The 12533-nt window shown below is 36.9% G+C and overlaps 1 protein-coding gene across 3 annotated transcripts in view; it reads left to right on the plus strand.

The window, feature by feature from the left end:
• Positions 1–12533, plus strand: part of LOC150080956 (uncharacterized protein ZK1073.1-like) — a 404766-nt gene that overhangs the window by 96200 nt on the left and 296033 nt on the right. For all 3 annotated transcript variants that reach the window (XM_090381331.1, XM_090381332.1, XM_090381333.1), the window contains one exon: positions 3552–3669. In XM_090381331.1, coding sequence (XP_090237457.1) covers positions 3552–3669 — 118 coding nt within the window. The remainder of the gene's footprint in view (positions 1–3551; positions 3670–12533) is intronic.

The following is a 12533-nucleotide window of genomic DNA, read 5'->3' on the forward strand; positions in this document are numbered from 1 at the left end:
GTGAGCCCCTGGGTAATGCAGGATCATCTAGACGGAAGTGCAGTTATACTTCAGTTACAGCCTGGGTTTCTTAAATTGAGATCTTGTCTGACCAATATGTGAATACTCTGTTATGTGGTGATAAAGAAACTGGATGCAAAAAAATTATCTTATATTTAGATTTCAGTAAAGCTTTTGATACTGTTGCACATAGCAGACTGCTGTACAAATTGGAGCAGTGTGGCATTAAGGGAAAGTTACTGCTATGAATAAAGGGACGGTTGAGTGGGAGAAGACAGAGTGGTAATCAGTTGACATTGCACTTCGTGGACTAACATTATTAGTGGGGTCCCACAGGGGTTTCAGTGCTAGGTTCAGTGATGTTTTCTGTATTTATTAATGATATCGACAAGGGTATATTAGGCTTAATGTCTAAGTTTGCAGATGACACAAAGGTTAGCAGGGTGGTTAATGAAAGTATGTTGCTGCAACAAGATCTAGAAAAATTAGGGGATGATCTGAGAAATGGCAATTGATTTAACATTTGATGAATGTAAAGTACTGCATATGTGTAGTAGTAATTCCAGATTAGCATATCAACAGTGTGGTACTACACTCAGTGGAGTAGGAAATGAAAAGGACTTGGGGGTAACTGTGCAGTCTGACATGAAGTTCTCTGAGCAATGCAGACAGCCAGCCTAGACAGCTCTTGGAATTTTGGTAGCAGAGATAAGGAGGTGATTATCTCATAAGGCAATGGTCAGGTCACATCTTCAGTACTGCATACAGATCTGGAGACCTCATTTTAGGAAGGATGTAGAACCATTGGAACAGATACAGAGAATAGCAACGAAATTGGTGAAGATAGCAACAATGGGAGTGCTCTTATAAATAAAGGCTTCAGTTCCGCAAATTGAGCAACCTGAATGCTGATGGGATTCTTTCTCTTGCCAAGACTGTTGCAGAATAGATGTGCAAAAGTTTGCCTTCGGGCAGTGTTGACTGCTGAAGGTGGTTGACTGCTCAGGGGGATGGCTATGTGAAACGGGAATTTTTATTTTTTTGGTTGATACTGTATAAGCTTGGTTTTCTTGCATCATTTGTCACTATTAAAACCAAATTTTAATTGGTGGGTTTCTTTAGTGCCATGCCACAATAGTGAGATGACAATTAGGGGTAAGACAAATTGACATGCCAATAAAAAAAAAAAAAAGAAGAAAACAATGGCAGAGGAATTTGATTTGATCTGATGTTATCAAAACTAAAGCTAGACTGCTGTTCCCATTTGGCCAATAGTTCTCTCCCCCCCCCCATCATAACCTAATTTGCATATAATCGATTATGCCCATTGTTAGTTCATAGGATGAGGTGGATAATTAGTTTGTTTGGCTTGAGTGCTGTTCCCATTTGGCCAGAAGCCTCTCTCTCTCTCTCTCTCTCATAATCTGATTTGCATATAATCGGTTATGCCCATCATTGGTTTATAGGGTGAGGTGGGCAATTATTTTATGTTTGGCTCCTCTACTAGGAAATGTAATGGAGTTTATAAATGAGTTTTCAGATGATACAAAGGTTGGCAGGGTTGTTAATGACAGTGTGCTGTTGCAACAGGATCCAGAAAATTTGGGCAGATGGACTGAGAAGTGGCAACTGAAATTTAACATTGACAAATGCAAAGTACTGCATATGGGTAGAAGTAACCCCAGAGAAACGTACCATCTGTGTGGTACTACACTTAGTGTGGTAGAAAATGAAAAAGATCTGGGAGTAATTGTTCAATCAGATATGAAGTTTTCTGAGCAATGCAGACAAGCTGCCAGAGCAGGTCATGGGATATTTTCAATGATATACAGGAATTTTGCTAGTAGGGAAAAGGAAGTGATTATCCCTTTGTATAAGGCAATGGTCGGCCACTCCTTGAGTACTGTGTACAGGTCTGGAGGCCTCATTTTAGGAAGGATATAGAGTTGCTTGAGCATGTACACAGAAGGGCAACAAGATTGGTGAGGGGAATGAAGGGATCCTCTTACCAGGAGAGGCTTAAGTTCAAATTGCAGCAGCTGGAGACTAAGCACCTGCAAGTTGATCTGATCGAGATGTATAAGGCCTTGAATGGGTTGAGCACGCTGAATTCTGATGGGATTCTTCCACTTGTTCAGATTACGAACCTAAGGGGGCATAAATTCAAATTAAGAAAAGACAGATGTAGAATAGATGTGCGGAAATTTGACTTTAGCCAGCGGATTGTTAATTGCTGGAACAAACTTCCATCTGTCGTAGAAGTTGATAGTTTAAATGAATTCAAGAAAGAACTGGACAAAAGTTTTGAGGAAATGGATGTGTGAAATTGGTTTTATTTATTTATTTTGTTTTTGGCTGATGCAAAATAAGCTCATATGCTTGCTTTTTTGTATCATATGCCTCCATTGCTACTACTAATACATAATGTAAGGTCATCTGGATAGGAATGGAGATGTAAAGGCAATCGCAGCTTGAAAATGGAGACCATGCTTGACTAATCTGATTAACTGATATGAGATTGTTGCAAGGAAACTGGATGCAAGAAATAAATATGATACCGTTTGCTTATATTTCAGTAAAGCTTATAATGCTCTTCTTTATTAATGATTGTATTGTGGCATTAGTGTCAAGTTATTGCAGGGACTGGCTAAGTAGTAGAAGAGAGCCTGTAGTTATAAAGGACAGCCGCTTTTCATTGACTGATATTATGTCACTGTTGATATTTGTGATATTTTGTATATTTATATATGACTGCTTTTCATTGACTGATATTATCAGTTGGGCCTCCCTTACTGTTTCTGATGTGTATTAATGTAATTTTTTCAAATTTAATATCTAAGTTTGTTGTTGATACAAAGGTTGCAGCAGATATGCTTCCTCAAGTTCTAGATTAACTAGACAGTTGAGGCTCAAAAATGATAATTGAGGTTTACTATTGCTAAATACACAGTTCTGCATTTGTTCTGTGGCAATCCCAAGAAAATATGCCATTATCCCTATGTAAAGGCAACTTGAAGGATTTGGTATTGAAGACGACTTCGGTGTAATTATTAGTCTGACATGAAGTCCGTTTACTAGTACAAGAAGGCTGCTGAGTCAATGTGTGGAATTCTGTCAATGATATACAGCAATTTTGTCAACAGAGACCAAAAAAAAAAAAAAAAAGATGATTCTCAAATCACGAATACTGTGTAGAGGTTTATAAACCTCACTTTAGGAAGGACATAATACTGTTCTAAAGGGTGTAGAATAGAGCTGCAAGATTTTCTGGGAGAATAAGAGTATTGTTACCAAGAAAGACTTGAGTTCTATAAATTGGAATATAGAAATTAGGTATCTGTGTAGCTTTAAAAGGGTTGAGTAGAGTCAATGCTGGTACCTTTATTCTTCGGTTACACTTACAAGGGGGAATAAATTTAAATTGGGAAAAAAGGCTGGTTGCTGAATAAATGTGTGGAAATTTGTGTTCACTCAGAAATAAATTGATTGTTGGAATATACCCCAAAATCATAATTAATAATAATTATTATTCTACATGAATTACTTTTTAGATACCCAATTTCATGATTTTGTGGAACATTCATCCATGAGTAAGGTGAAACCGAGATCTGTATTTCTCCATGTGGAAATTCCTGGTCAAGGGTATGATGCACCTTCTCTGCCAGATGAGTAAGTTAAGTTACCAAGACCAACTTTATTTAATTTTATTATTAATATAAAAGAAAAGTGATTATTAGTAAATGTTTATAAGTCTTGTTCTAGTGGACGGTAAAAATGAAAGAAAACAGGTTAATTCTATAATGAAGTCTACATTACATAACATTATAAGCCCTCTTATTTGATGGGGTCGCGGAAGTGAACAGACGGTCGATTTTTGGCTAACTGAAAACGGATAAGTAGTTTTGATATTTTTCATTTGGGAGTACAGTGTGTAGAGAAAGGACAGACAGGATAGGAAGGGAGGAGGAGTTATGCTGTTAGTTAAGAAATACATAAAATCTAAGGAAGTGCATCCAGTTGACACGAGTGGACAGTGCAATGTTGAGTCTGTTTGGTGTGACATAAACACTGGGAAAGGGAAAATGAGAGTAGAAATATGTTATAGGCCTAATGATGCTGATGAGTACAATGAACAGTTGTGCAGAGATAGAATGGGCCAGTAAATCAGAATGTCTTGTAATGGGGGATTTTAACTTTCTAGATATTGACTGGAACTTGTGGTTTGGTCACTCGCACGCTAGCAAGACTGCGGATTTATTGGAGGATTGTTTTATATAGCAACATGTTCGAGGGGCAACCCTTGAGAGGAAGTAATACCCTTGATCTGATCTGATTATCAGCAGTGATAATGTGTGCATTAGCAATTTGCAGATAAAGGAACCACTAGGTGACAGTAATCACAGTGTACTGATGTGGGATTTCTTTAAAGATGTAACTATAATCAAGGGTAAATGGAAGGGTTCTTTTTTCGTAAAGGTCTCAGACAGTTTTTAAATTCTATAGAGTGGGATCAACTGAAGATGTTACCAACGGTGAATTCTAAATGGGAAGTCTTCAGGAACTTAATCTTGGAGGCTACTAGGCTTTTCATACCAACTAAGAAATACTGTTCAAGGTTTAGGCCTAAATGGATGTCGGATGAATTAATGAGGCTCGTGGCAGAGAAGAAAAATGCATGGGATGCATATAAATTATCAGGCAACACAGAAGCCTATGATAGATATAAGCTAGTCTGTAATGAAGTCACAAAGGAGGCAGATTATGAGAAATCTTTGGCAAAGGAGGCAAAGAAAAACAGCAAAGAGTTCTTTACTTATGTAAACTTTAGAAGGAAGGGGATGAATCAGATTGGTCCACATAACATATATGGTTCAACTATTGATGATCCTGCTCAAGTATCTGATAAACTGAATGAGTATTTTGCATCTACATTCACATGAGGAGTTATTCAAGGAGGGTAATGCCAGAAGTTTATCAAACTCTAACAGGGAACTAAGTGATTTTGTGATAACTGAGAGCAAAGTGGAGGAGAAATTGTTGAAGTTAATTGGTGATGATATCGATGAAGGTATATCAGGCTTAATGTCCAAGTCGCAGATGATACAAAGGTTGGCAGGGTTGTTAATGATAGTAGTTGACAGTATGCTACTGCAACAGGATCTAGAAAAGTTAAGTAGATGAGCCGAGAAGTGGCAACTGAAGTTTAATATTGACAAAAGCAGAGTACTGCATATGGGTAGCAATAACCAAGAGAAACGTACCAACTGTGTGGTGCTACACTCTGGGGGGGGGGGGGTGGAGAATGAAAAAGACCTTTTTCACTTGTGCAGTTGAATATAAAGTTCTCTGAGCAGTGCAGACAGGCTGTCAGAGCAGGTTATGGAGTTTTGTCGTAATACAGTCGAGTCCGGTTAATTGGGACACATCACTTTGGCCCAATTAAGCGAAATTTTAATGAGCTGAAAAGTACATTCTAACGGAGGCAAAAAGGTATGAATAAAATAAAGGGAATGTGGTATTTAAAGAAAGCACACTGTATTTAAGTTATATTGGTACAAACATTTATTTAAAAATAACTAAAGCTAAAAGCAAACAAAATGTACATATGTAAAATGAAGATACAGCACAGATTAATGTCCATGTCAAGCAAAGGTTACACATTACTTAAGGGTTCTTACTTTGAAAAAAAATTATGAAGTGTACCCTGACATGTTCTCTTTATGAACTGCAATTCAACAAAGTCGGCGCAGGTATCTAATGCTGATAAAGGACTGCCTTCATTGTCTTCCTGCATGAAATAACATCTCAATTCAGCGATACATTTTCTGGCATCCTGGTTAGTCGCTTGCTTAGGTATGTCATCGTTTTCTTGGTCTTTTGGTGTCTCTGAGTGTTTTGCCGCAATTTGTTCAATAATCGTTTCCTCATAATCTTCATTTTCATCGTGGCATTGAAGATTACCATCAATCGTTAAAAATTCTTCACAATTTTGGACCTGTTGCAGTTCCAAAGCCATTTCATTTTCTGTACAGCTTATCATGTCTGAATCACAATTAGTTGTGAAACCACATTTAGCAAAACAATTCTGAATTGTTTTGCTGCTTATTCCTCGCCAGCTATCAGCGATAAATTGTACAGCTTTTAACATTGAAACTTTTGCACTAACCTCTATTGATTTCAAAGATGATGTCAGCAGATTTTCCTCAATTGCTTCAAGGATGTGATTAACCATCTTTCCGCGATAATAGGTCTTCAAATGTTTTATAATTCCCACGTCCATAGGCTGTATCAGGGATATGGTGTTAGGGGGTAAAAATTCCAGTTCAATATTTTTTAAACCAGCTACATTGGACCGTGCGGTGCAGATGTTCAATATCAATAGAATTTTTCTGGACTTCCGTTGCAGTTGCACGTCCCAGTTCATTAGCCATTGCGTAAAAATATATGTGGTCATCCATGCCTTCTTATTGGCATAATATGAAACTGGCAAACTGCCTATTGTAAGCCCCTTGAAACAACGAGGTTTAGCACTTTTACCAATAACCAAAAGTTTGAGTTTATCATTTCTTGACATGTTTGAGCAGCACAACACTGTTACACGATCCATTGCTTTCTTTGAACCAGACAGTGTTATGTGTTTATAGCTGAGGGAACCATCCGGCGTAGCACGATAATACAGGCCAGTTTCATCGACATTGTAAATGTCATCCCCACTAAATTTTTTCAGATTTCTATTGCTCAGCACTCGTAGCATCAGCACTGTCCTTCTTTCCGTGTGCTTTTTTTGTAACTAATGTCATGTCTACACTTCCATCGAGACAACCAACCATCCGTCGGTTTGAAATTTACGTGACCTAGCTTTTTGGCCAACTCTTCTGACTTGGTTTTTAGCATAGGGCCGCCTACATGCACTCCACGTTTAGATACAGTGGAAAACCATTGATTGAAAGCATCCTTGATGTTTGGATCTTTGCCTTCGCTTATGAGATGTTTTCTTTAAACCCACGTGCAATTTCCACTCCTCTCTAAGTTTTTCTTGTTGCTGTAGCAGTCATGAAATTGTAAATTTTGGCACCTTTATTATCTCGGCTAGCTGATGATGACTGATGTTAGGAGGTTGACTTTTTATCTTGTCAAGGATAGCGATTTTTTCTGAAAGCAACAAATCTTTATGTGGCATCTTGACAGGAGTCTTAAATGTACTGAAAAAAAAAATGGGAAAAACCAAAATCAGTGCACTGTTTGGTACAGTTTTTAATCTATTCTAACCCACAAGATGTATACATATGTACCTAGTGTGATCATAAACAACTGCAAGCAAAATTTCTGATTCGGCTGCTGCCCTCGTGATCTCTTTGTTACGAACCATCTAAATTAGTTTATTGTTCAATCAAGACCTTCATTGCCTCAATTAAGCAGCGAGTTGGCCCAAATAAGCCGAACAAATCAGGCTAAATATTTTTTTTGTTTCTGTTCTTCATAATTTGCCCCAATTAACCGGAATGCACTGTATATAGAAATTTTGCTAGCAGAGACGAGGTGATTATACTTTTGTATAGGCCACACCTTGAGTACTGTGTACAGGTCTGAAGGCCTCATTTTAGGAATCATGTAGAGTTGCTAGAATGAGTACAGAGAGGGGCAGCAAGATTGGTGAGAGGAACAAAGTGGTTTTCTTACCAGGTGTTTCTTAAATTCTGTTAGTTACAGCATCTGGAGACTAGGCACCTACAAAGTGATCTGATTGAGGTGTACAAAGCCTTGAATGGTTTGAGTAGGCTCAATGCTGATGGGATACTTCCACGTTCTGAGATTAAGAACCTGAGGGGGCACAGATTCAAATTGAGGAAAGACAGTTGTAGAATAGAATGCGAAAATTGGAAGTTGATAGCTTAAATAAATTTAAGGCTGAACTAGACAAGCATTTGGAGTTACTGGATGGGTGAAATGGGAAGGGTTTTTTTTTTTTTTTCTTTTTTTTTTTTTTGGCTGATGCTCTGTAAGCTTGCTTTCTTGCATCATATGCCTCAACTAATGCTAATTCAGAGTCCACCCATGCTTAATTTTTGTGAGTTGAGTAAACTAGTAAAAACAAACAATTTATATTTTAAAAGCTCTAGGATTAGTTGATTTACCACAACAAAAAAATAAAAACAGCAATTTGTGAGTTTTAGTTAAATTTTTGCAGGTCTAATTATAAGACCTTGATTTTTTATCCTGGTTCTGTAAGCTCTGCTTTGTCATCACTTTTGGAGAAAACATCTTATAATTAGACCTATTTCATCCATATCATCAAGTTATTCTCCAATCAGTTTTTATTTGTTGATAAGTGATATTAAATCTTCTGTAAACTTTTGAGTAGCAGGTTGATCAACAGATAATCTCTCTGCCAATACATGGCATTCTTTCTAACATTCAGTCCATACATCACTTGCTTTGAAACTTTCTGCACCATCAGTTTTTTTTTGATGTAGGACTGAATGAACTTTCACATTGCCTTTCTTGCATAACATGTTGTCTGCTCTCTACGGCTAAGATAAAGAAAGCCTGCAAGAGAACGACAAGAAACGTCGGATAACTTACGTGGAAAATTAGTTTTCCGACACCGTACTCTAGTGCTGCTCGCTCGGTAAACAGATGGTAGGTGTTATCAGTCTGGGGCAAAAATCGAGAAGGATATATTGATTGATAGGTAGGCATATCAATAGGTAGGCATATCAATAGGCAGGCATTGATTGATAGGCAGGCAAATCAATACATATCAATATTGATTGATATGTATTGATTGATAGATACGTGGAAAATGATGAAATGATTGGTGGTGGGTGCGACAGACGACAAGCTACTGTGTAGGCATTGGTTGGCATTATGTGTATTTACCAGTAAGGGATGGTGCATAATAGTTTTGTAATGAATGGTGAACAGGTAATAGTAGCGATGAATCTTTTTAAGATGCTAATTGACGTTATGATACATGTGTATCCACACGAGTGTCTTTAAAAATAAAAGTACTGTAATAAAAAATTAATATTTTGTTAATAAACAATTTGTGCTAATCCACCCATGATTCTAATGAAAAAAGGTTATGTTACCTCCTCCATTTTGGGAGGGGTTCAAGCTCCCATGGGATTCAAGTGGAGATAACATGACCTTTTTTCACCACTAGGGCATATTATTGAACAAGAAAATAAAAATACAGTCATAAAACAATTTAATTTTTTATGAATGTATTTCTAAATATAACTGATTCTAAAGAAAAAAGGTTAGGTTATCCCCTCCACTTCGGGAGGGGTTCAGGCTCCCATGGGATTCAAGTCGAGGTAACCTGACCTTTTTTCACTATTACAAAATACTGTAATGGTGAAAAAAGGTTAGGGCATGTGCGATTAGGACAAGTTACCATTAGTGCTGCTGAAGTGATACTAAACCGATGTTATCGTTTGTTGTGTTCGTGCACCAATCAGCACATCGTTTGCCACGCCTATCTGTCAGTCAATATATCGTTCTCGACTTTGCTCCAGACCGATAACACCTACCGTCTGTTTACCGAGTGAGCAGTGCTAGAGTGCTGTATCGGGAAACTAATTTTCTGTGTAAGTTATCCGACGTTTCTCGTTGTTCTTGTGCAGGCTTTCTTTACCTTCACCCTCTCTACTTTTGGTTTATTTATAGCTGAGTGAGAACTTAATGTCCCTTATGAAATTGACTGAGTGCAGAATCCTTCTAGATATTTTTATGATTTTTTCCTTCCAATCTTTTGCAGTTGTTTTGCCCACACCTAATTGAACAGCAATTTTTTTTAAAGACTTGCTTTTATTCCAGAGCATCTAACTTATAGAAACAAAAACTTTATTTTCTCACCCATATTTCATTAATTTGCTTAATATTTAATTAAATTATTTACTATAATTAAACAAATAATTTTATTTGTGAAAACATAACTTTGAACAAACACTGTTTGTCCAAAGTCATGAACAATGACTTCTTCATGTGGAAATAGTGTACTACACTAGCCTACTAGTTACAAGCATACTGAATCAGTGTTCATGGCACACTGCAGTGTGTCACAAGCATCAAACAGTATCTTTTAAAGAGGGAAGGGAAAGTGTTAGTTAATCCAGTAAGCCGGTTACTTACAGACCAGCAATTAACCTTGATAATTGACAAGTCCAAACTTGTGTTGTATATTTTGTAGTGCATGTATTTCTTTGATGTGATATTTCATTTGATGGATGATGATCAGTCATGCAGCAAGTAACAGGGGTGACCACCTTTCTGTATCTGTTTTTGTCTAATTTAGCATAACCTATTTTTTTTTTTCCCCCAGTGTTGCACCATATTATTATTTCTTCCCCCCATCGTTTTTACATTTAGTTTATTTGACTTTGGCTTTATTCCTCATTTCACTGTCATTTTAAATATCTTTCAGTTACATGATGATAATATTTAGAATATGGCTGCTTTGGTGCTTTCTGCTATCTGTCTTTTGTCATTCTTAACTTGTATATTTTTCGATCCTTTTGTATTTAATTTTTCATTATTTCGGTAGCGAGAGAGAGAAAGAAATCACTCCCTCTTGGAAATGCTTGTAATTGTTTGTCTGTATCAAATTTTATGATTGAAACTATAAGTAATACATCATTAAATTTTGTGTCAGTGTCATTTTGCCCTGCCATTTTTGGGGATAGCAGCAAGAACAGCTGCCATTCTTGCTTCCAGTTCATCCAGATTCTGTGGTTTGGTATGAGATAACAGACTAAACTATAGAAATTGTATGAATTTTAAAAATGGATAACAGCTGTTCTAGAGCAACCCTTCTTCACAGATATGTTGTAGGCAACGGTTGAGAACATTCAAATTCAATTGCAAAATGTGAGCTGAAAATGTGAGTGTCTCTATGGTGTACTGAAATAATACAGACACAAAGCCTCTGTATAGGGCATTTGACATATCCATTAAATGACCTACTAAACTGTGCAAAAATTTTCTTTAATAATAGCTCTTTGGAGTGAATATTTTAACCATTCTGTCATCAGCAATTTTGACTTGAATTTCTTGTCAAACCAAGTCATAAAGAAAATCCAATTAAAACCAATACTCCAGCAACTCTAGTTTTTGAAAGTGAGATTTAGCAATGTCTAACCAAATGGAGGAAACATAAAGAATGCATGGATGAACAAATTTAGTAAAATAAACATGATAATAGTGAAAGAAATTAGCATTATTTTAAAGAAAATAAGAAATGCTTTCTTGCAACTGATGCAAGAAAGCAAACTTATACATCATCACCAAAAAAAAAAACAAAGAAACCAACACTTCCCATTTCACCTATCCATTCACTCCAATAGTTTGTCTAGTTCTTCCTTCTGGCACCTCCGTAGCCAGGTGGGAAGGAGCAGCAGTGCGTAGCACACGCTTCTTGATTAGACCGGGGTTCGAGCCCGTCACCACCAAATACGGAGGATGCGGAAAGGTCGAGAGAACGACCACCGCATATTCCCGGAGCAATATGGCCTTAGTTGCTAATGCTCCTAAAAAAAAACCAAATTGCAAGTGGAAATGGACATTGTTGAGATTTGAATTGAGACCATGTATATTTGTGAAATGAACTAGGAAATGTTTGGGAGGTTTAGATCTTTTTGCAGATAAGCTTACTCTATTAGTTTGACAATTCGTGGTGTATACCAGTGGTCTCAAAATGGCGGGCCGCATCTGGTCCCAGAAGCAATATTACATGGCCCACGAATACATTTCAATTATGTATTTGTTGTAAATACGGTGCTTATAGTTTTAGAGACATAGAGATGTGGACTGAGCTTATGTGCGCAACTGCTATTGAAGGAAAAAGAGATGGAATGAATAGGTTGGGGCTTTGTCTTTGTCACTGTATGCTTGTATGCCAGGCCACGTGACTGTGGTAAGGTGGGAGAACTTCCCACGTCGGTACAATCAGTAAATTTAGTTCACCAGCCGACAATTGGTGGCGCTTCAGTATTCTGATGTTTCCGATTTTTTTCTATTGAGTTGGTACTTCTGATATATATTTTCCTTGAGTCAGTCACTAGTTGGCTAGCTGGATGCACAGCTGCGCAGTTCATATTGTTATATAGATGGAGACAACTAACGTACGGCTTATAAAACCTGTTTATCTGTGCTTGTTGTTAGATCTACAATGTAGATCTAACGATAAACGATAGGTATTGATATAATGTAGATTCTACATTATATCAATACCTATCGTTTAGAATTGTGCATAACTTTTGAGTGTTGCTTTCATACAAAAATTCATCTTGTTAAATTAAAGTTGTAAATAAAATTATAATAGTGATTTTAATTAAGAGATTAAACTGCAAGCCATGTCTTTAACAAAGGGTAAAAGAAAAGTGGACGAAGAAGGACGTGTTTTTCAAGATAAATGGGAAATTATGTACTTTTGTGGTGCTGTGTGCAATAAAATTGTATGTTTTATTTGTAATAAGGGAATATCAGTTCCAAAAGAATACAATTCTTTATGATTGTATGATTTGTTTCGC

This window comes from Mastigoproctus giganteus, chromosome 9 (genome assembly GCF_048544385.1).
Source record: "Mastigoproctus giganteus isolate SK-2022 chromosome 9, ASM4854438v1, whole genome shotgun sequence".
Lineage (NCBI taxonomy): Eukaryota > Metazoa > Arthropoda > Arachnida > Uropygi > Thelyphonidae > Mastigoproctus > Mastigoproctus giganteus.